Source organism: Carassius carassius, chromosome 30 (assembly GCF_963082965.1).
Source record: "Carassius carassius chromosome 30, fCarCar2.1, whole genome shotgun sequence".
Taxonomy (NCBI): domain Eukaryota; kingdom Metazoa; phylum Chordata; class Actinopteri; order Cypriniformes; family Cyprinidae; genus Carassius; species Carassius carassius.
The window spans coordinates 28,533,443-28,558,537 of NC_081784.1; the positions used below are offsets into that span (position 1 = coordinate 28,533,443).

The following is a 25,095-nucleotide window of genomic DNA, read 5'->3' on the forward strand; positions in this document are numbered from 1 at the left end:
GAGGATTGTATGATTTTTCAATAATATCGGTATAATATCAGTATAATATCGGCAAATGTTTAAAGTGTACCTGAAGTATACTAGCAATAGTTCCACTTTAGCACAATCAAATATACTTCAGTATATTTTTAGTTGGACTTCAGCAGTACTTCTGCACAATTAAAGTTCATTTAAAACAAAATTAGTTAAGTATACCAATTTAGTATTAAAGTACAATTGCAGGGTACTTTTGTTAAGTGCATACATATGTAAATGTAATGTTTGCTCATGAGACATTCAGAGCAATGCAGTTCTGTTTATACAATCTAGAATGTGTAACATTTTCAGCCAGAGAATTATACAATTACAAAGAAGTGTCTGACCGATACTAGCTGTAGATTTAGCAGACATCTGAACATAAGGGTTATCACAGCAAACACGTCACAAACGTAACAATAAACCACTGCCTAGAAATGTGCATATAGTGACACAAGTGATATATTCAGCTTGGAAAGTTCTCCAAAGAGAAAGCTACAGCAGCACTGAATCCAGCAAGTCATTCGCCTCTGATGTTAATGCATGCTATGACATTACTATGTTTCATGACAAAATCATGAATAACAGTATCAACCTGCAATATCCCCTTATGAAAAACAGTAAAGTCATGGCTCATATCATGTACGCATGCAGTTTTAGTTCCTCACACACTATAGAGGCCTTGCCAAAGCATCAGGAGTGTGGAAGGAGCGAGTTTCAATGTTGAAAAGTCAGGTCAGTCTTATATTGAGTGGGAATGCAGCAATTTCTGGATTCACCAATCTTACATTCTCATTGGTTAATGGATGCCTGCCTCAGATTGGACTTCAGTAAAAATGATTTTTACAACTTTTGGATGATTGAAGAAGCTTCATATTTGCAATTCCCTTGGGAAACACGTGTTAATTGGATGTATTGATTTTTGCAGGCATTTTACCTGAATTTTAAAGTACGCATTGCATTTAGTTGATTAAGGGTTGAAGGAAATGTCCATAAAATTACTGGTAATAAAGTACTGGAAAAGGTACTGGGATTTTTTTGGCAGGACATTATCATTTCTCTCTTACTGTTTTTCTTATAGTGTACCATGCAGACACCCTTAATATTTTTACCTGTTCTCTTTTGTTTGGTAGGTTTTTCGCTAGCAAAATGACTTCTCTAGTGCTACTTCTACTAGTGCGCTGTCAGAGAGGGCATTCAGCGTGTATGGGTGGATCTTGTAAGAAGGATTCACAAGTCTGGGACCGAAGTCAGTCAGCAATATACTTTCCCTTCATAGTAATATGGAGTAAGCAAAGCAGTAAGGCCCAGTGATCAAATGCATTTGTTTGTTAAGTAGTCAACGACTAGACTCTACGTTATATATATTTAGTATTATTTATTTTCTTTTTTGCAATAGCCTGTTAAGCAAGCTATTGTAAATGTGAAATCTGTGAGATTTTTTTAAAGTATTCTGTTTTGTTTTATTTATTTTGTTTGTATTTATTTTGTAAAAATTATATCTACCGTATTTTCAAAGTTTTCTGTGTTTATTTATTTAATGGTAAAGTTATTTCCTAGTTAATCGTATGGTCCATCTATGCAGTGGGCTTAGCCTGCGATAAAAAATTAAGGTGCCGGTAGTTGCGGTTTTGTTTTAACGGTTAATGTTTTATAATGCTAATAAAAAAAATATTCCCAATGTTTTTGTCATGTGTGGTGCTTTTAGCATCGGTTACTTTATATTATTTAAATGCAATCATGTCTAAAATCTGTTATTCTAAATGTTACCTTGAACAAATATTTAGTCTGAGTACCTATTTGTCTAGGCTACACTTTTCACAAGCTCTGAGATAAATACCGCGGGAGCAGGTGGCTGTGAACACAAACATTGCGGGTGTGGGCGGGTGTGCAACACATAGGTTGCGGCAGCGGGCGGGCCTGGTCATACATTCAGCGGGAGCGGGCGGTAGCGGGTTTAAGAAACCAGTCCCGTGCATGGCTCTACTTTGTAGTAACTTTGACTTGGACAAGCCAGCTGATCAGTGTGTGAAATTGTTAATAGACCAAAAAAAAATATTGAACAGGCCATCTTTGCATATGAAACACAAAGACTTTCCAGTGTCATTTTTACACTCATTCAGACCTAAAGTACTGGTGGCCGTGGGCCGTATCCCTCAGTATTGTCCCCCGGACTCATCTCCTGCAGGAATTTGGGTCTGTCATAGTCAGACGAAAAGCCTTCAGAGTTGTCCCAATTCACATCCTCTTCAGACACCTCAGACAGATCAGTTTCAAGGGTTGTGTTTTCTTTGCAGTCTTCATCCGGGAAAATGGGGGGAGAAGTATCTGTCAGTAGAGGTTTGTGTCCCTGAGATGTCAAGGAAGAAACAGTGGTCCGCTCGGGTTGGGAAACAAGGATTGTGTGAGACTGCCCAGGGATAACTTTCCACTGCATATGGAAAGGAGTAAATGGTTAATCTTGTTACTGCTGATTGGGAGTCAACAGCAGCTCACCAGACACATCACAAATACAAAACATGAATAAAATAAAAAGTCCTAAAGGAAAAATTCTAGAATTGTGATGTAAACAAAAAAAAAAAAATCAAAGTGAAAGGACTGAAAGACACATACCAAACTTTGAGGTGTTTTAGGAATTTTGGACCATTTCTTCCAGAGCAGCCACACAAAGCCAATGATAATGAAGACCATGACAGTCGCTCCGCCTAGCACAGCTGCGATTAGTCCTGTTTGGTCTACAGAAAAGACAAGAAAAATTCAATGAAGCATCTACTCTAGTAAATATTGACTTATTTAAGGTAAAGATGTATTCGAGAAAAATTGTTATGAATTAAAAATACGTTTTTAGCAACATTTCTCTTGCTTAAGCCACTGCCTTGGATTGGTTTGCTGCAACAAGCTGGTTACAATGCATTATGAGGTTGCGTTCTCTTTTTTTTTTTTTTTTTTTTTTTTCCTCATCTCTTTATTCAATTTCTTGAAACAACACATAAATGTCACCGGGTAGCTACTATACAAGAATAATGCAACAACAAACACTCTTAGCTGTATACTATAAATAACTTTGAAGCCAAGAAATTTAAAGCTTATATTAAAACACCCCTCCCCCCACCCACAAAAAAACAAAAAAAAAACAAGAAAGGTTACTTGAAGTGCTTTACAATCAAGAATGTTATACATGAGCAATCGAGTGTTAATATATAAACTTTTGTCTTGATGGACGACAACAGCTATCAGACTGCATGTAAGAACAGTTTTACTGGTTTCCAGATCTTGATAAAACTGTATAATTTATCTTTTAATATAAATCTCAATTCTTCCAGATGTAACATATTTCCTAGTTCCCTTGCCCACATCTCAAACGTAGGAACAGAATCTGCTTTCCACATCTGTAAGATCAGCTTTTTAGCAAGCAACATGCAAAGCGAAATGGCCTTTGTTTGATATTTACTACAAAAGGCATTCTCTGCACCTAGAAGTCCAATACAGGGCTCAGGTTCCAAGTCGACAGAATATACTTCAGAAAGAAATTTAAATATACATTTCCAAAATGGCTGAATCTTAATACATGACCATAAAGAATGAAACAAGGTACCTTCTAATGTTTTACATTTATTACAGAGTGGAGAGATCGTGGGATAAATTTTATGAAGCTTTGATTTAGAATAATGAAGCCTATGAATTATCTTGAATTGAATCAGATTATGTCTAGCATTTACAGAACAAGTATGTATATTTCTTAAACACTCATCCCACATATCAACATGAATATTAAAACCCATTTCCTTTTCCCAATCATGTTTTATTTTGTGAGTGTTATTGTCCACCTTTTCTACCAATAATTTATAAAAGTTTGACACTGTACCACTCGCACCAGGGTGTATACTAGCAATACTCTCTAAAGTTGGATTTAAATTCAGAGTTTCAAAGTCTGAAATATGCTTCCTAACGAAGTCTCTGACTTGCAAGTAACGAAAAAAATGAGCGGGAACAAGATCGTAAAATTGTTTTAGTTTTTCAAAAGAACTAAATGTACCTTCCCTGTAAAGATCTTGTATTGCTACTATACCCATATGTTTCCATTGAAAAAAGGTCTTGTCATATAATCCCGGAGGAAAAGCATGATTATTACAGATTGGGGTATCCAGATACAAGTCTGGAATTTTCAAATATACCTTGATTTGTTTCCATATTTTAATTAGATTTGAAATAATCATGTTACCATTGATATTTTTGAGTTCAATTTTGTTAGGACTGTTGAGCAGAGCTGTTAATGAAGTCTTATTACAAGAAGCTTCTTCAATTGCTAACCATTCTGGCTTGTCACCTAACTCCACTGAACCAATCTTTCTCCACCATGCTAAAGTATTTAAGTTAGCTGCCCAATAATAAAATTTAAAATTTGGAAGCCCAAACCCTCCTTGATCTTTGGATTTGTTTAGATGTTTCTTGTTAATCCTTGCTGTCTTGTTATCCCAAATGAAGCTGCTTATAATAGATTCTAGCTGTTTAAAATACTTAAGGGGAATAAAGAAAGGAATAGATTGAAATACATATAAAAATCTTGGAAGTACCACCATTTTTATAGCGTTAATTCTACCTACCATGGACATAGGGAGTGTCTTCCAAAACATTATATTATCTTTAAGCTGATCAATTTTCTTTTTATAATTCAATTTTAATAACATTTCAGTTTTTTTGGTGATTATTACACCCAAATATTTAAAGGAATGATTTGCAATTTTAAATTTGGTGCTAGCTAAATATTTTTGATCTAAATCATCAGAGACTGGCATTAATTCGCTTTTTTCCCAATTAATCGTGAATCCAGAAAGACTACTAAATTTTTCAATAATCTCAAGTAGTAGTGGAATGGACATTTCAGGGTTGGAAACATACAGAATAATATCATCTGCATACAGTGAAAGATATTGGGGTCTGCCCTCTATCACTGTTGGTGTAATGCTAGGATGGTGTCTGATACAGGCAGCTAATGGTTCCATAGAGATATCAAACAAGAAAGGAGACAAGGGGCATCCTTGACGTGTACCTCAAGATAACTGAAATGGACTTGAAATGTCTTGGTTGGTAATAACAGATGCTACTGGATGTGCATAAATTATTTCAATCCATTTAATAAATTCTGAACCAAATCCAAATTTCTTTAAAACTGAAATCATGTATTTCCACTCTAATTGGTCGAAGGCCCGTTGAGCATCTAATGAAATAACACATGTCTTTATGTTTTTCTTGTTATAAATTATATTAAACAGTCGTCTCAAATTAAAGTATATATGTCTCTTTGGCATGAAACCGGTCTGGTCTGGATGAATTATAGAGCAGATATAATCTTTCAGTCTGTTTGCAAGAATTTTGGTAATAATCTTAGATTCAGTGGAAATTAGAGAAATTGGACGATAGGAAGACATTTGCAGCTTGTCCCGCCCTGGTTTTGGAATTAATACTATATTCGCTTCATACATTGTTGGTGGGAATTTATTTTGTGTTGTTGCACTTTTAACCAATCTTTGAATTAAAGGTACAAGATTACTCCTAAATTTTTTATAGAATTCGGCACTAAAGCCATCTGGACCTGCAGATTTGTTATTAGGTAACTGAGATATTACTTCATTTATTTCTTCTTCTGTAATTTCTTTGTCTAAGGATTGTTTTGCTTCAGTGCTAAGAATAGGAAGATCCAATTGAGAAAAAAAGTCTTCTATTGCCTCTTGGCTTGTTTTACACTTTGATTCATAGACTTCTTTATAAAATTCAGCAAAACAACGATTTATTTCCTTGGGGTCAACAGTTACTTTTCCATTATTCAATTTTATTTTATGTATTGGTATGAGATGCTTGAGATTGCTTTAATTGACGTGCAAGTAATTTTTGAGGTTTATCACCTATTTCAAACTGTCTTTGCCTGATATACCTAAGTTGTTTTGACACTTTCGTAGAAAGAATTGAGTTGTATTCACTTCTCAGTGCGACAATTTTCTTAAGAGTAGTCTCACATCTTGTTGATCTATATTCACTCTCTAATTTGGTAACTTGTATGTCAATTTCATTTAATTTGGCTTTGTTCTCTCTATTCTTAACTGTTTGATATGCTATAACATCGCCTCTGATAACTGCCTTCATTGACTCCCAAAGAACTGAATCCGATACATCTCCTTTATCATTATTTTCTAAGAACAGTGCAAACTTATTAGAAAGATACTCATAAAATTTGTCATCGTTCAGTAGCATATTATCGAATTTCCAAGAATAATTCCCTCTACTAAATTTTATATTTAAATTAAGAGTAACAGGGGCATGATCTGATAATAATCTATTATGATATTCAGTTGAGTCTATATATTGCAACAATCTGGAATCTATTAGGAAAAAGTCAATTCTAGAGTAAGTTTTATGAACCGAGGAATAAAATGAAAAATCATGATCCGAGGGATGCAAAACTCTCCAGCTATCTATCAAATTTAACTTTCGCATATAATTATTTAGTACACCAGCCGATTTACTTATTGCGGTTAGCCGGGGAAGTGTGTCTAATCTCGCATTTAACACGCAATTGTAATCACCAGCCATGATGACTTGTGAATGCATAAAGTCTGGTATAATCTTGAAGACGTTTTCAAAAAATAAAGGATTGTCAAAATTAGGACCATACACATTCACTAAAGTAATGGGAAATGAATTTATCTCCCCACACACAATTAAATACCTGCCATTCCTATCTTTAATAGTTTGCTTGTGTATAAAGGGGACAGACTTTTTAATAACAATTGCTACTCCTCTAGCTTTGTTGGTGAAATTTGACTGGTAGACTTGAGACATCCAAGGGGCTTTAATACTAAATTTTGTTGTTGTTTTAATATGCGTTTCTTGGAGAAAAACTATTTCCGCACCTAATTTTTTAAGATGCGCATAGACCTTTCCTCTTTTGACTGGACTGTTAAGTCCACGTACATTCCAGCTTAATAAGTTTAGTGTGCCGCCACCACGAACCTTCACTCCGTTAGTCATTATGTAAAATAAAATATCTTTTGCCTGATTCTTTTAAATAAAATCTGCACATTAAACCTGCCAGCTCAAACTCAAAATAAGTAACCTTCCCATAAACCTGAACGTTACAAACCTTGTAAAAAGGAACAAACACCCCCACTGTACCCCCCCAAAAATTGCATCCCATGCGAACATTATGGATGCTCACCCCAGAAAAAATATTTGCATCGTTCAACTCACCCTCGATGCCACCTAACATTCTTCCGTTAGTACAGCCCCCACTTATCTTACAAAACAAACAAAAATGACACCTTGCAGTCTTTCCATATCAAAGAGTTTTGTTACATAAACACAAGTCTTTCCTGACGCCGTTATCAAGCGCAGCAATTTCAACATTTCACCAGCTCTCCACCGCACCTCGTAGATACGCTTCAGCAACCTCAGGTGAATCAAAGGTCTTCGTTTCTTTGTCCCTCACGGTCACGATGAACTTGGAAGGAAAACGAAATCCGCATCTCACTTCATGCTCCCAGCATTTTTTACGTATGATGTCGAACTTCTGCCTCTGTTTCAAGACGTCAGCGGCAAGATCTGGAAAAATACGTATCACCTTTCCATCGTATTGCAGGGGTTTCGATCTTGCCAGGCGCAAAATTCGTTCCTTCACTTGATAGTGATGGATTCGGGCAATAAATGCCCGAGAGCGGCCATCTCGTAGAGGTTGCGGTGAACGGTGCGCCCTGTCAATCTGAATTGGACAGTCAAAGTTCTCTTTGCCCAGCACATTCGCCAGAAGACTTGTCACGAACTCAGTAGGTTTACCGCTTTCAGCGCCTTCTTTTATTCCGACAATTCGAATATTTTGTCGCCGAGATCTTGACTCTAAGTCGCAGGTTTTTTCCTTAAGTTTTCCACATTCGGACTCCAGGTGCGCACACCATTTCTCCAGTGACTCAATGCGAGTTTCATGAGCTTGCGCGGCCTCTTCAGTCGCTGTCACTCGGGAAGAAATGTTTGCTATAGATGCATTCAGCTCTGCTAACGTTGATGAAATGACATCAAACTTTCTGTCAAAAGATCCGCTTAATTTTGCAATTGCTTCCATTATGTCTGTGCTCGTCGGCACCGTAACGTCAGCATTAGTTTGATTAGCATTAGCCGGTGGCTCTTCATGAACATTACCGGTATCTCTCACTTCTTCATTATTCGATTTTTCGAATTTTTTTATGCTTTGTCGGCATTGTTCAGACTAAATTAACAATTTGTGATTTTTAAATGACTACAAGGTAGACTGAGAGAAATTGTCACAGGCGTGTGGAGAGCTATAAAAAACACGTTCACACCATTCAGCGCCGGAAGCCAACTCGAGGTTGCGTTCTCAACCAAAATTACACAAGATGCTACAATTTGGCAAAATAATTTTTTTTTTTAGTTTAGATTAGTTTGGCTTATTTATTTATAAAGCACATTTTAAAACAACAGGGGTTACAACCAAAGGGATGTACAACAAATATAAAATAAAAAATGCTAGGTTGTTTCAACCCAAATTTGGGTCAATTATGGACTAATCCAACTTTTGGGTTAAAACTTTAATAAAAAAATTTAACCCAACAGCTGAGTTAGTTCATATTTGACCCAAAGTTGGGTTGAAACAACCCAGCATTTTATTGACTAAAACAAAGTAAAAGGGACACATAAAATGTTACACCCTAAAAATAGTTAAAACATACAGCATATAAATGGGTTTTCAAAGAGGATTTAAACAAAGAAATAGAAGGGGAAGATCTTATGTGAAGGGTAAGACTGTCCCAGAGCATAGAATATATGCCACAGCAAAAGCCCACTCGCCTTTAGTTTTAAAATGTGAACAAGGGAATGAGAGGAGAAATTGGCCAGATGGTCAAAGAGATCTAGAGATGGAATGCAGAATGAGAGATCTAAGATCTAAACCATAAAATCTGATAAATGTGAGGGGTGTGGACCGTCCAGCTGTTTTGCAGATGTCCTGTATAGACACACCTGACAAGAAGGCCTTGGAGGCTGCCATACTTCGGTTCAAGTGAGCCTTGACTCCCAATGGTGAGGGGAGATCAGAGGACTCAGGTTTTAGGATAGCATCCTGATCAACCACTTAGCATAAGCTTCTTCTGGCCAGAGGTGTCTGCCCACTGAGTGGCCACAAAGAGGGGCACTGTAGGCTGTAATGGCCGCCACGTAGACCCTCAGGGTGGAGTGGGTCAACCCTGCAGAACAACCTGTCCTCCAACCAATACGTTCGTATACAGACATCCCAAGTCTCCCGGAAGTTCCGGGAGTCTCCCGCATATTGAAAGCGGCTCCCTGAGACCCGCAAATTAGTCAAAATCTCCCGGAATCTAGACCGAGCGAGCAAAATCGCGCATGCGAAACAGGTACTGTGTTTCAAACCGTGTAGCGCACGCACGGCAGAGAGGGAGAGGGAGCGAGAGACCTTGCGTGTGTGTGCTAATGTGCGTGTGAGCGAACTGCGAAGCGCGTGTAAGACAGAGAGCATCCTGATTGGCCTGTTTCTGCAAATCAACCAATCAATTGTCAGTGTGGGCGGGCTTTTATCTCCTCTCCCGAACAAAATTAATCAGTTATGTCTATCTAGAAACAGGAGCACTTTGGAAGAGGGAGAATGCCACAAAACAAAAAAAGTATAAGACACATTTAACGGCAGACTACACGAAAGTGTACTCCTGTCTTATAGGTGTCAAACATAATGACAGTCTTGCTCAAGCATTCAAGCATTGCCCATGGCGGGTTATATGATTGCAAAAGGCATGTTGAGGTGAGTTGACAAGTTTCATTTCATCTGCATATTATTCAGGCTAGTTGCCAAGGCTACATGAAAACAACAAACTCCTTAGACCTGTTTAAAGTTGCAATGGAAAATAAATAAAAGCAGTTTACATAAATTGTATAAGCAGATTATATAAATAGTAAAAGTAATCTACATATTTAAACATAATTAACGAATAATTACATAGGCCTATAGCTTATAGAAATAATATTGTATGCTTTTATATCTGTTAGGGACCACAAAATGTTAGGGAGGCTAAGCGCAGGGAAGGCTGCTCCAATATATCTCAGTTCTCCCATTCAGATAGGCAAAGTCTCACTGAGAAGGTGACTACAGCTGAGATGTATTTCCTTCCTTTTGGGGGGGGTCGGGGGATACCTCCTTGAAATGACTTTTTGCAGGTTGGGATGTCTGCGTATAGGTCGTTTGTCCAAATCCCTGAAATACGACCCATCAGAGCATATACTACAATTGCGCCCCATCGGCAAAAGGTTGTTTTCAAATTAATGTTTTGTATTCTTTTATTTGCACTCCTTGACTTGCATTTAGTGTAGCTCAGTTGGTAGATTATATACAGCAGCACTGAATCCAGCAAGTCATTCGCCAACTCCAGGCCCTGCAGGAACTGGGCAAATAACTGGGTCGAGCTGGAAGTCTTCGCACCAGGAGGCGAAAGGTTTCCACCTCAACGTGTAAAGTTTCCTTATGGAGGGAGTTCTGGATTGGAGGATGATCTCAGCAACCTCGGTTGAGAGACCAAAAGCTATGAGATGTGCCCCCTCAGGGGCCACTACCATAACTTCCATAGCTCCGGGCAGGGATGGAATATCGTGTCCTCTGTCTGTGAGAGGAGACCCTTCCTGATGGTAATCTCCCATGGAGCACGGTCGAGGAGAGAAATCAGATTCGAGAAACATATTCGGCCCACCCAGAACGGGGCTACTAATAGAAGATGGACCCCATCCCAGCATAATCTCAGCAGAACTCCTGGGAGCAGAGCGATCGGGGGAAAGGTGTACAGATGAAGCCTCGGCCAAGTCTGCACCATGGCATCCAGCATCCGTCGCTAGCATTACCCGGCGACAAAGAGCTTCAAGCACCTGGCCCTGAGACAAGATCTGAACCAAGATCTCCTCCACATGTCTAAGGCACGTAGGACCTCTGCGTGTCCTCCGTGGGGAGAACCGCTTGTTCTTGAGCCACCACTGTAGGGGTCGCATGTACAGCAGACCAAGAAGTATCACGTTGGATGCAGCTGCCATCAGACCCAGCAGTCTATAACTTTTTGACAGTGAGTAACCGGCCTTCTCTTACTCTCGTGACTGTGGTGAGGATCGACTTGATCTGAACAGGAGCCATCTGTGCCTGCAACGTGGTCGAATCCCACAACATGCCCAGATAAGTGATTCTCTGTAATGTAGAAAGTACACCTTTCTTGGCATTAAGTCTTAACCCCAGGTCTTTCATGTGAGCGAGAATGACATCTCAATGCCGAAATGCCATCCAGTCTGATTGAGCTAATATCAACCAATCATCACACCATGTGCTTAAATTGTGAAAGTGTGGGGAGAGAATGCAAGGCCAAAGGAAGAACCAGTATTAGTAGGCTTTTGCCCCCAAAAACCAACTTCAGGAACTTCCTATGATGGGGAAGGATGGAGATTGCATCTTTGTAGATCGATCGTGACAACAGTCCGCAGACTTGATTGTCTACTTTTAGTGCAAGCGTGTTGAACTTCAGTTCCCTGACTGAGCAGTTCAAAAGACAGATCTAAAATAGGATACAACCCTTTATTAGGGCTGTGCAAAAAATCGAATGCGATTTTCAGTAAAGGGGATCCTAGTATACACTCACCTAAAGGATTATTAGGAACACCTGTTCAATTTCTCATTAATGCAATTATCTAATCAACCAATCACATGGCAGTTGCTTCAATGCATTTAGGGGTGTGGTCCTGGTCAAGACAATCTCCTTAACTCCAAACTGAATGTCAGAATGGGAAAGACATTTTGAGCATGGCATGGCTGTTAGTGCCAGATGGGCCAGTCTGAGTATTTCATCTTTCATCTATTTTATCTGCTCAGTTACTGGGATTTTCACGCACAACCATTTCTAGGGTTTACAAAGAATGGTGTGAAAAGGAAAAAAACATCCAGTATGTGGCAGTCCTGTGGGCGAAAATTAGGGATGCACCGAAATGAAAATCCTTGGCCGAAACCGAAAAAGAGAAAACCAAGGCCAAAAACCGAAACCGCAACACCGAAATAAATTATGCCAATTATTAGTACCATTGCATTTATTGCTATGACCGTGTACTAACTTTACTAAAATTAAAGGCCATGTTGCAGGTTAACCACCACCTTCGATTAATGGGTACATAAATCACTCAAGATATGTATATCATTTTTAAAATGTCTCAAAAATAGTCTTAAAGACCTATTTTTTAAGTTTTTGGTATTAATGGTTTTTTTATGCAACTCGGCGATGACGTCATGTTGGGGAGAAGGAAAGGTAGCCTCAGTCTAGTATGGTGCAACGTTCCAGGCAACCCGTAACCCGTGTTTTTCCAACCTTAAACCCGTGAAAGTGCACAGGAACGGCAATCAAACTCGCGACTTCCCACCCGTGAACTCGTGTCTCATACTAGATCGATGTACTCCGAGGTCACACAGCACGCGAAACAACAATGACAGCCCCTACGGATAATACTGCCTATGGATGCAGTTTATGCAAGTGGCACACGTTGAAAAAACGATTTTAGGTCAATGTACCGTTGCAATAATAATAAAAAAATAATCTAGTTAAAATTCCTTGCACTCAGAAAGTTTGGCGTAACTTGCCTGGAACGGTACAAAGTCGTTAGTCGTGGTATGAAATAGTGATTACGAGCTCAAAAACCTGCCTGGAACGCAGCATCAGAACTAACGTTATAGCGACTGACTGGGATGAGGAAGAGGTTGCAAGAGCCAACATGTATGATGACCTGCAAATGTGTAATTTCGAACCTGCCAGACGTGAGAGGGCAAATGAGGAATTGCCAAGAACTGATGTCCGTCAAAGCTTATTAAATGCATGGTCCGAGGAGAATGAGTGGAGAGTTGGTGAAGTGTCCTGGTGAGTTGCTATCATTTAGCATCGCAGCAATGAGCACTGGAGCTAGTCTACGAGCAGCAGTGCACAACAACGACACACACACACACACACACATATATATATATATATATATTTATATATATTATTATTTATTTATTTATTGTATTTTTTACTGTCATTGAGTAGCACCGAGTGAAAAATCAACATTTTCTTTATATCTAGTGGCAGTGATCATGACGTTAGTTCAGATAAGTACCGGTAACCTTTGTCATAGTGTCGTAGAACTGGTAAACGTTGTCTTTGTCATCTAGAAATAGAAGGCATCATGCTAGCTATATGGACGTTTCTAAGCGTTTATCTCTTCCTCTGGTGAAAATGTTGTTGCAAACGTAGCCGCGTGTGTGTCGCTGTGTTTGGCAGGTGCTTGTGTGGGCGGTGCTGTCCCATGGAAACTGCGCTAAAAAGCTTGTGCTGTAGGGAAGTGAGTGCGTTTGGGTCGCTGTTGGTCGATATCTATCTATCTGTCTATCTATCTATATATGTAGTCTATCTATCTATCTATCTATATCTATGCATTTATCTATTTATCTATAATCTGTGCTATCTGAATACTCTCGTCTACTACGCGTCTCTCTAGTCACTCTCAATGCTCTCAAGACGGGCTTTGGTAAATTCTCTCCCCAACGTGATGTGATGCAATGCATTATGGGGGAAAGGAGACCGCTGTAAGATAGTACCTACTTTTTCGTATTATATTCCGTTTTGTGATACCCAACAACATAAAATACAATGGATAACAGTTTAAATGTTTATTACCATCAAGCAAATTGCACAAATTCGTAAAAAAAATTACCCTGCAACACGGCCTTTAAGACATTGCAATTGTACAAATTAATATTAAAGTTTCAAAGATAATTACAATTACATAAATTATTTACAAAAAAACATTAAAAATACATAATTACAAATTATGCAAATATTTATTAAGCACATTGCAACAATGCACAGTATTAAAATAAAATTCAAACTAAAAATGTATCCCACTCGTGTATATTAAATAATAATGTACAGGCCTACTGGCCTGCAGAAAGGTTTTAAAATGAACTGTTCTCTCATAAAAACAAAGTGCATTTAGGTGAAGTGCATTTGAAATTTTTCTCTGTAGGACTAGAAAGTGCTTTACTTCTCCAGTAGGCAAGACTGTTATCACTTCTGGGGATGGGGACTTCAGACAGATAACCATCTAGCTGTTGAGCAGTTGAGCTTGTCATCTGCCTGACATTTGAGAAATATTTGAGAGAGTGTATTTAAATAGGGCCAGGGCATAAATAAACATTTTTATCAAATTAAAGCAGAAATCTAGCAGAAAATCTAGCAGAAAAATGGCTACAATCTGATATTATGTATGTGTGTGTGTGTGTGTATGTATATATATATATATAAAAAATGTAAAATATATAGTAGCCTAAGAACAAAATAGCCAACGTATTATTATTATTTGAGGCACTTTCTTGCAGAATTCCACTGAACACATCAGACACCGAGGGTGCATGCGCCTCATCTGGTGCAGACACGAGTCTTTTTTTCTGCGCTCTGATCTCAGTCTCCTGCGCTTGGCGCTTCTCCGTCTCCACGCGGGTTCTCCGCATCCGCGGCCTGGATCATTTCTCGTGCGCTCTGCCTTATTTCCGCATCCAAGTAATGGTCTTTATAACGCGGATCAAGCACATTCGCGATGAAGTGCAGAGGATCCGAAAAGATCTCAGTGAGACGTGTGATAACAGACTCTACTTTTCTTTGTTTTCACTTTGTGGTCCGTCTTAATCTCTTTGTTAGGAGACGCTTTAGTGCTGCGAATAAAGGAATAAGAAGAGAGAGAATGTTCTCACTGGTGTGAAGTGAATGTCGCGGGGAGCTCGTGGTCTGCGCTATGCAGGTGCACGTGCAGGTCGTGGTTTCTGTTTGCGTCATCACAACATTTCGGCCGTGTTGTTTCGGTGATAAAAGTCTATCGGCCGAAAACCAAAAATGCCATTTTCGGCCGAAGATTTTCGGTGACCGAATATTCGGTGAATCCCTAGCGAAAATGCTTTGTTGATGCTAGAGGTCAGAGGAGAATGAGCCGACTGATTCAAGCTGATAGAAGAGCAACTTTGACGGAAATAACCACTCATTACAACCGAGGTATGCTGCAAAGCATTTGTGAAGCCACAACATGCACAACCTTGAGGGATGTTTTCTTGGCACACTTTAGGCCCCTTAGTGCCAATTGGGCATCGTTTAAATGCCACGGCCTACCTGAGCACTGTTTCTCACCATGTCCATCGCTTTATGACCACCATGTACCCATCCTCTGATGGCTACTTCAAGCAATAACGCACCATGTCACAAAATTTGAATCAATTCAAACTGGTTTCTTGAACATGACAATGAGTTCACTGTACTAACATGGCCCCCACAGTCACCAGATCTCAACCCAATAGAGCATCTTTGGGATGTGGTGGAACGGGAGCTTCGTGCCCTGGATGTGAATCCCACAAATTTCCATCAACTGCAAGATGCTATCCTATCAATATGGGCCAACATTTCTAAAGAATGCTTTCAGCACCTTGTTGAATCAATGACATGTAGAATTAAGGCAGTTCTGAAGGCGAAAGGGGGTCAAACACAATATTAGTATGGTGTTCCTATTAGTCCTTTAGGTGAGTGTATATCCAGCACGTGCGTTCAGATCAGGATTGCCATGTTTCAAAACAAAACCTTCTTTTCGTACTGGGCGATAAAAAATACACATTTTATGGCGGGTTGCCTTGGTAAAATTCGCTTTTTAGGGGCTAAATGTCACGTTATTGGGATTGGGGTCACTTCGACCCGCGGACTTGAAAAACAACTGCAGACTTGGCAGGGATGAAACGAGAGTGCATTTAGCTCACTGACACGTTTAGCTGATGCCAAGGCCAAGAGGAAAACTGTCTTGAAAAACAGCCGCTTTAGGGTAATACATCCAAGAGGTTTAAAAGTATACTGAGAGCATTAAGCACCATGGAGAGGTCCCACTCAGGAACAGTTTTCCTGATGACTGACAAAGAGCGACGGGCACCCTTCATAAATCTGCGGATTAGAAGATGCTGCCTGACTGTTGAGCCCTCAAAACCCACATGACAGGCCTAAATCACAGCCAAGTAGACCTTGATTGTGGAAAAAAACCTCCCTTTTTCAAATAGGTCTTGAAGGAAACACAAAATATCAGGAACTGAGCACTGATAAGATGTGAGACCACGCCCATCGCACCACCCTTCGAACACTTGCCACTTACAGCCATACAAGGACAGCGTAGAAACAGCCCTGGCATTCTGTACAGTAGCAATCACACGCAGTGAAAGCCCCAGTGCACTTAGGTTCATCCTCTCATGGGTCAGGCCCAAAGAGCCAACCTGTTCTGGTGTTGGTGATAAATCTCCCCGTTTGCTCGAGACAAAAGATCAGTGCGGGGGGGGGGGGGGTTATAGTTGAGGGCTCATGGTTTGGCATATAACAGGAGGAATTTTCTTTGCCAGCCATGGTGCTTTGGGCCACCTGGGTGCTATCAGAATGAGAGACAGGCCCTGCTCTCTCACCCTGGCCAGTGTGGGAGTTATCAGGCACAGGGGAGGAAAAGTATACAGTGGCACTCTGGGCCAAGGGTGGGCCAGTGCATCTACCCCGAGGGGCATCCACGTCCTTTAGCGAGAAGAACATAGGACAATGGGAGTTTTCGCGTGAGGGGAATAGATCTACGGTTGCCTATCCGAATTTCATCCATAACATATCCACTATCTGTGGGTGAAGACATCAATCTCCATAGATTGGGTTTCCCATTGATAGAAGATCCGCGCCTCTGTTTAGAATACCCGGAACATGAGTCACCACAACGACAGGAAAACCCGTCTGCTCCACACCAAATGTTTGTAAGCTAGAGCATTAAGCTTCGACGAGCACACGCCGCCCTGACGGTTGACAAAAGCCACTGCTTTGGTATTGTCGCAGTGTACGAGCACATGATGTCCCTGCAGGCGAGGCAAAAAATGATTCAGAGCCTTCTATACTTTCAGAAGCTCTAAATTATTTATGTGCGCTGAACGTAGTCTGCTCGGCCACAGACCGTTCATCTTTCTGCCCTCCTGGGTGGGGCCCAAGCCTGTTAAGGACGCATCTTTCGTTACAACTTTTCCACATCATAACCGTCCCCAGAGGGGTTCCCTGTGTGTAAAAGTCTGCGCTCCTCCAGTGGCGCAAGGCTGCCGAGCAGGACACTATTACAGAGCGGCAAAGATCGCACGTCGGGTTGAAATGTAGTGACAAAACCCATTTCATGAACGCTCTCATTCTCAGGAGTCCCAGCAGAACAACCTGGATAGATGAAGCCATAAGACCCTGCAACCTGAGACATTTCCGATATTGCACTTTAGCCCCCTCTCTGAACTGCGACAGACAGTTCATTAGAGAGAGAACGCGCTCTTGAGAGAGAGGCGCTCGCATTGAGACTGAGTTCAACTCCAAACCCAGGAAAATTACATTCTGACTGGGTGTAAAATTTTATGTATCTAAAACTGTGTTCCAAGGATGAACAGAGGTCTTACGGGTTTGGAACAAAATGAGGGTGAGTCATTAATGACATAATTTTCATTTTTGGCTGAACTAACCCTTTAACCAAGCATCTAGAATGGCACGAGGGAAGTGGACAAAAGACCAGACAACCGGTATTTGTTCATCAGCAGAAGTACTAGGAAGACTGACAGAACAAAATTTGCGACGTAAGCCACAATGAACATAGCTTCAGTGACGAGGAATCCCCAACACATGACAGAGTTTATAGATTCCTTCTGGAAAAGGTTCAACTGAACCAGTTCAGCAGATGAGTAGCAATGACCAACACAGAGAAAATGGTAAATCATTAACAACGCATCTTTTCTAACGCTACTACACGACCATGTTAGAAAACACGTTAGCTGCTTCTTCCTCAGCTTTTGCCATAGTCTGTGGGTTACACAAGCAATATGCCTGTGGACACTGCAGACTAGGCGTTTGCATGTCTACTGCACGTCAACGCGAACAGAGTTGTATAAAAGCAGAAGTATAAATGAAAACGTTACAGCTTATGTCCGACGCAGAAGTATAATCAGCCTTTACCCACGGGTCGATATAAAACAAACTGGGGAAAATGAGGGGATCAATGTATGTGATAGGTCAATGAAAGACAGGAAAATGATTACGAGGGAACACCAAAAGTTGGGCTTAGTCACAGGAACTGGGGGTTAGAAAGGCACAATGTCCACAGGGATTAATCCAGGAAGGGAGGGGGAAACCAGGGCAAAAAAAACAGGAAAAAGCAGCAACAGACAAATCAAACCGCGTGTGTTAGAGATAATCTGTAGTTCTCTAAAACAGGGTGCAAGAGTAAAAATTCACAAAGAGTAAAAATACACAAGGTGCAAAATTCAGTGTCCACAGAGTTTATTCCAGAAAAGGGAAATGAAACTCAGGCAAAGAAACACTGGAGAGCAGCAGGAGACAGACACGCTAGCGTTTACTCAACCGGAAACCATTACTGGAATCAGCATACTTATATTTCAACAGTATATATTACTTAACAATAAATATATTCTCATTTTTGTTCACCCCTTTCAGTGTAATGGACTACATCACATTGAGTGTATTGTGGAATAGTCAGTGAGGAAATGGTGGTGATTTCAAACACAGCTCGTGTCAGAGCTCTCAAACAAACTCCATAATGTCATTAATATCAGTTTACATTTCCAAAAAATTATTTATTTTTGCCATTAAATGTAATAATCCAGTGAGATTTTTGTTTGCAACAAGAGTCTGACAGTAGCCAGTGCTACACCGAGATCTGATCTGACAGTCTGTCATCAGTCTGTCTGGAATAACTTGAAGAAACAGAACAAACTGAGAAAGTCTCAATCCAGAAGAACTGTGGCAACGTCTCCGATACACTTCAAGAAACCTGTGAAGCTACAGTACTGTGCAGAGTTTAAGACTTTTAAAAATGCTGTAAAATGAGGATGCCATCAAAAATAATGTCATAAATAGATTTTATTAATTAACTTCTATTAACTAAATTAAACCATCATTTGGTGTGACCACACTTTGTGTTAAGAAAAGCTTTGCCATAGGTGCACTTGTGCATTGTTTCTCAGGGAGCTCTGCAGGTTTCTTGATGTGTCTTGGTGACATTGCCACAGTTCTTCTGGATTGAGTCTGTCTCAGTTTGTTCTGTTTCTTCATGTTATTCCAGACAGACTGAAGATGATGATCAGATCTCGTGTGGAGCACTGGCTGCTGTCAGACTCCTTGTGCAAACAAAAATCTTAATGGATTATTACAATTAATGTCAAAAATAATTTTTGGAAATGTAAATTGATATTTCCTACTGACATACTATAGCAAAACAGAGAAATAACTAACTTAAAACCATTTTTTGTTGGTGAAAATACCACTGGCCTAAGACTTTTGCACATTACTATACTGATTCTCACACACTGTCAGCATGACAAGACGGCTGCATTGCATTTATTAAAATGAACAAAAAAACTGATAATGTTTTTACCGGTCTCAGGTATCTGCTGAGGGACACAAACATTTCTGTAGGTATTCAAAGGGATACCAGCAATCTTCCCTTTAAACTTCAGCTCCACACACTGTCCAGCTGTGCCTTCGTTCAGGTGTATTTTCACAGTGCACAGCTCGTCCTTCACAAAACATGAGTGTGAAAATATTTGCTTTGGAAGGAGAAAAGAACAGAGTGATTTTAACAATTCAACATCCTAACATGACTAACATTATTTGAAAGGACACGAGCGAGTCTGTGTGACTGCTTTTCTAACCTCATCATGTGTAACTGTGTAGGTAAACCGTTCCTTCAGAATGTCTTGCTTATGAAGAAAGAAAGGGTGCTGAATGGACACTTCAATCATGTCTTTGTGGACAGACGTATTTACAGCCGGGAAGTCCAAAGAGCCTGGAAAAAGAAAAAGACAATATAAGATAAAATAACAAGAAAAAAGTAAAAGCAAATGAATCCCAACACTAAAACAATATCCAAAAAGATTTGCATTTCTGGAAGGAAATGGCAGCAGAGCTTGCAAGACAGCAGAACGAGAGTTAAGTCATTAAGGAAGTGCATTTTCTTTTAGGCTCTAATTCGGTAAATGAAATGCTGCTGTATAAGCACGAACACATGATGCAGTGCTTTTCTCATTATAAGGCAGTTGTGTTGTTAAATAGATGCAGTAGAGAAAGGACAAATTAAGCAAAAATCAGTAACATCAACACTGACAGCTGAACACTGCTTTAAAGCAAGTCAACACTAGATTTATCAACTACACCAATGGTTTGGGCTGAAACTATACTAAACAATACTTAGAAAACGACTTTTAAAATGTCTGAGAAACACTGATAGTGTTTCATCATCATAGGGCCTTGCAAACGCTGTAAATAAACAGTAATACTGGTTCCATATGATTAGGTTATACTTGGAGAACTTACATTTAGGGTTTTTCCCTTCAATAAAGTCTTGGCTGTAGCTGAATTTAATGGAGACGCTTTCTGATTTCTCTTGCCCATCATGTGCCGTCACCAACACTAAGTAGTTGTCACCCACATCACTGCTGTAGCTGCTGATATCAAGGTACGTCTGAGGGGTGTCAACGGTTTGGGAACCACTAGAGATGAATGGGATAGAAAGATTAAGCAATGTGATAATGAATAAGAAATGAAATAGTATAGTATCAGCTGCTTAGACACACAGACCTTAAATAACCTCCAATCTTTACACTGAATTTCATCTGTTCGGTTGGGTTACTGTAGTTCCAGTAGAGGACATTCACAAAGTTGTGACAAACAACACTGACGTTTGTTGGAGAAGGAACTGTAGAAGAAAAAAAAAGTTAGTCTATTACACAAATCTATTAGTCTATTAAACAAACTCAAATCCTTCCAAAATTTCTCAATGTCTACTGAAATGCTGAGGCATTTTTAAAAAAGACGTCATCTTCTTCAGAAAATCTTAGATTAGATTTTGATTATTGCTCAAACACAATCACTGAATTGTAGACATACTGACTGGATCTAAATGAAAAACATTGTAAATTAAATGTTAATAAAACATTGATGAGTCAGCTCAAATAGTGAATAGAAATGCAGCATACAAGTGTGAAAGTGAAAGTGAAGTGACATTCAGCCAAGTATGGTGACCCATACTCAGAATTTGTGCTCTGCATTTAACCCATCCGAAATGCACACACACAGAGCAGTGAACACACACACACACACTGTGAGCACACACCCGGAGCAGTGGGCAGCCATTTATGCTGCGGCGCCCGGGGAGCAGTTGGGGGTTCGATGCCTTGCTCAAGGGCACCTAAGTCGTGGTATTGAAGGTGGAGAGAGAACTGTACATGCACTCCCCCCACCCACAATTCCTGCCGGCCCGGGACTCGAACTCACAACCTTTCGATTGGGAGTCCGACTCTCTAACCATTAGGCCACGACTTCCCCTAAGTCGTGTCAAGCGTACAAGTCAACTACTTCCATAACCCCTAAAACCAGCCAGAACAGAGTGAGAGACCAGCTAAGATCAGTAAACCAGCTTAGACTGGAATAAGAATTTTTTAATATTTAAACAGGGTAAATACAGTAATTAATATAACTCTAATTGTGTTAATAGATTGTTTGATTGGTAATGCATAATCTGAGGCTAATCTATTCAAGATTCATAGTATTAAAATATATATAGGCCCTAGACAGATGTTTTATTTGAATGATCAACCATTATAAAGATTTCAGGTCATTCTGAACTGAGGAAGTGGCTGATAGCATGTGGAAATGCAGGTCTTACTCAATATGAAGACTTTTATTCTCATGGTCTAAGTGTGTGTTTGTTTGTGTATACACACACACACACACACACACACACACAAATAACAAAAAAAAAACTTAAACCACTGGATCCATCAGAGCATAAACAAATATTTTTTTCTGATTTAATAATGTAATAATTTTAGTCATTGATGTTAGATTCTAAAATGTTATACCACACAAACACAGAAAAGAGTGATAAGCAAAGCTTATAATGCAGTTTCGGCATAGTATCTTTGAAGAAAATCCTCAAATTAGCAATGAAAGATAATGAAAGCCTAATAATGAAAACCTTGCAAATATGTTTGAGAGCACTTCGTTGCAGAGAAGTGATTTTTTTACAAATAAGAGGAAGTGTAGTGCTTTTATACATTCTGAGTGCTTACTAACAGTTCAGTTAAGATGTGTTTAAGAGGAAATACACCCTTCTGCACATCCGGGACGCAGGATATCAGTGGTTTCTCACGCTGCACTGGTGTCATCTAAGTCCACTCTTCTTCCAGTCTCTTCAATAGATCAGAGACTGTAGTGGTCTTCTGTGCCATAACTTTGTCAACAAGGATTTTCAATCAGGTTTAGATCAGAACTCTGGGCTGGCCATTTTATTATTTCAATATTTCCAACTTCAACTAACTGCTTAACCAATTGCAGTGTGAAGGGAGCTTTGTCTTGCAGGAAAATTGTAGGCTGATTGGGAGATGCTTGCAGGGAAGGAACTGCATGTTGTTGAAGTTTTTGATCAACAGAAAACATCTCCCAAACCATGACACTTCCTCCTCCCCCTTCACCGACTTCTTTACACACTTGGGCATCAGTCTTTCCCCAGTTTGACAACGAACATAATGCTTCCCATGAGACCCAAATAAATTAAACATTGGACCAGTTCTCCTCTCTCCACACAACATGCTCCTCAACAAAGATGAGCTTAGCTTTTTGATTCTTTCTGCTGATGAGAGGCTTGGTCACTGCAGAGTGGGCTTTCAGTACAAATTCTCTTAAACGTCGAGACACTGAATGCCGAAACAGATCCTTATCGTGTTCAGCACTGAACGGTCAATTCCAGCTGCAGTGTTGAACCGATTTCCCATTGAGAGTCTCCACATCATCCTGTCCTCTCGGGCATTAGTCTTATGTGGACGACCAGCCTTTTTGTGGGACTTGAATTAGTTAGTGACACTACAAAAATGCAATGGTCTAGAAATCACAAATTTGGGATGACCATCTTCTTTTGCTATAGCTGCCAATGGCCGTCATCTGGACAACCTGCTGTCGAGGGGTTTCAGTCCCTTAAGGACGAACGGCTCACCATCTTGCAAGTCATTGACAACTGGAAAGTTAGGCTGCCAGTTAAATAGGGTTTGTCAGATAATAAGCACCAGGTGCCAGATTAACACCAATAACTGGGAGGTATCTGAAGTGTTCTCTAATTTTGATTAGTTTTCTTTTTCTAATATCTAATTTAAGTTTTTTTTTATACTGTGCTTCAGACAATATTTTAAACTATGCTTTTACTTTTGTTATGATAACTACAAATAGAACCACAAATAGTGACCTCGAAATTAAGGAAATTGTAGTCTAATTTTGAACTCCACTATGTATGTCCTACTACAGGTACTCATAAATCAAGTAACCAGCTTAAATAATAAGTGAGTGAATAAGTGAAGTGACATTCAGCCAAGTATGGTGACCCATACTCAGAATTTGTGCTCTGCGTTTAACCCATCCAAAGTGCACACACACAGAGCAGTGAACACACACACACAGCAGTGAACACACACCCGGAGCAGTGGGCAGCCATTTATGCTGCGGCGCCCGGGGAGCAGTTGGGGGTTCAATGCCTTGCTCAAGGGCACCTAAGTCGTGGTATTGAAGGTGGAGAGAGAACTGTACATGCACTCCCCCCACCCACAATTCCTGCCGGCCCGGGACTCGAACTCACAACCTTTCGATTGGGAGTCCGACTCTCTAACCATTAGGCCACGACTACCCCCAAAAACCTTAACCTCATCTTTACATGCAGTTGTATCATAGATAACATCTTAAACCTTTACACATCCAGGATCATTTCATTAGCTTTTAATCTGCATCTACCATCCTTCACACCACCAATCCCTCTGCCAGTTTTATTTTTGCAAAACCTAAGGTCACTATTTCCTTGTTCAGACACATGCCAACCCTTTCGACTTCAGGTGTTTCTTAAAAACATTTAGAGTTGGAGCATGTCTAATATTTAGAGTTAGCATGTCTAATATGAGGCAGATGCCTATTCCAGCGCTTTGGAGTGGCAACTGCAAAGCCCCAATCTCCCATCCACTTATACCTAGTCTTCTGTACAGTTAACATAGATTAATCAGAAGATCTTAAAAACCTAAAGGGCTTATAGACCTGTAAAAGATCAGACAAATAATATGGTGCTAATGTTTTGTACAATAAACAAAACATTGTGCTTTTGTAAAAAAAAAAAAAAAAATGAAGATAAAATAAAATAACCAAAAATTACTGAACTGAGATCACATGCCAACGTTACTCTCCACTATTGTCTTCTGATCAGGGCTCTGTCGTACATGTCCTGGGTGCAGGGGTTTTATAACAGCAATAATCCACTGAAGGTTGTTGCTTTGTTTGTGTTGCTTGATTCTTATTATGATTTCAACCCGAGAGTGACAGAGTAACACATCCATGTACACTAACAAACAAGGTTTAAGGTCACACACTGATTTGCAGCTGTAACCACGTGTGATCAGTGACGTTTTCACACCCGCTCAGATCAGACCTAACTGTGGTTTTACTGAGACAAAAGTGTGAAAATAAAACCAAAGACTACGCATCACGTTCTAGAACTGTGCTTTAAATAAACAACTAAAAACCTGGCCAGAACTTTTCAACATGTGACAGGCTGAACACAACAAGAATAGAGAAGGAAATGTAAGGGAAGGGATCAAAAGAACAACAGGAATTGAAAGAGCAAAAGAGAAATGAGAAGTTTTAAAATGCAAACACAGAGGGAAAACATATGAACAGCAATTAGACCCAAGCATTAATTCATTATAGAAACATACTGCAAACTGATACTAACGACTTCAATAAAGATATATATACCTGCTAAAGTAAAACATTAAAGTGATACTCCACTCCAAAATTAATTTTTTGTCATAAATCACTTACCCTTATGTTGTTTCAAACCCGTAAAAGCTTTGTTCATCTTTGGAACACAATTTAGGATATTTTGGATAAAAACCAG

General features: G+C 39.7%; 1 protein-coding gene across 1 annotated transcript in view; it reads right to left on the minus strand.

Annotated features, from left to right (window-relative positions):
* Positions 1 to 1,723: 1,723 nt before the first annotated feature.
* Positions 1,724 to 25,095, minus strand: part of LOC132111005 (interferon gamma receptor 1-like) — a 124,593-nt gene continuing 101,221 nt past the window's right edge. The window contains exons 6-11 of the mRNA XM_059518166.1: positions 20,748 to 20,865; positions 20,484 to 20,659; positions 19,823 to 19,956; positions 19,546 to 19,717; positions 2,629 to 2,750; positions 1,724 to 2,446 (exon numbers count right to left, since the gene is read on the minus strand). Coding sequence (XP_059374149.1) covers positions 2,141 to 2,446; positions 2,629 to 2,750; positions 19,546 to 19,717; positions 19,823 to 19,956; positions 20,484 to 20,659; positions 20,748 to 20,865 — 1,028 coding nt within the window. The 3' untranslated portion in view covers positions 1,724 to 2,140. The remainder of the gene's footprint in view (positions 2,447 to 2,628; positions 2,751 to 19,545; positions 19,718 to 19,822; positions 19,957 to 20,483; positions 20,660 to 20,747; positions 20,866 to 25,095) is intronic.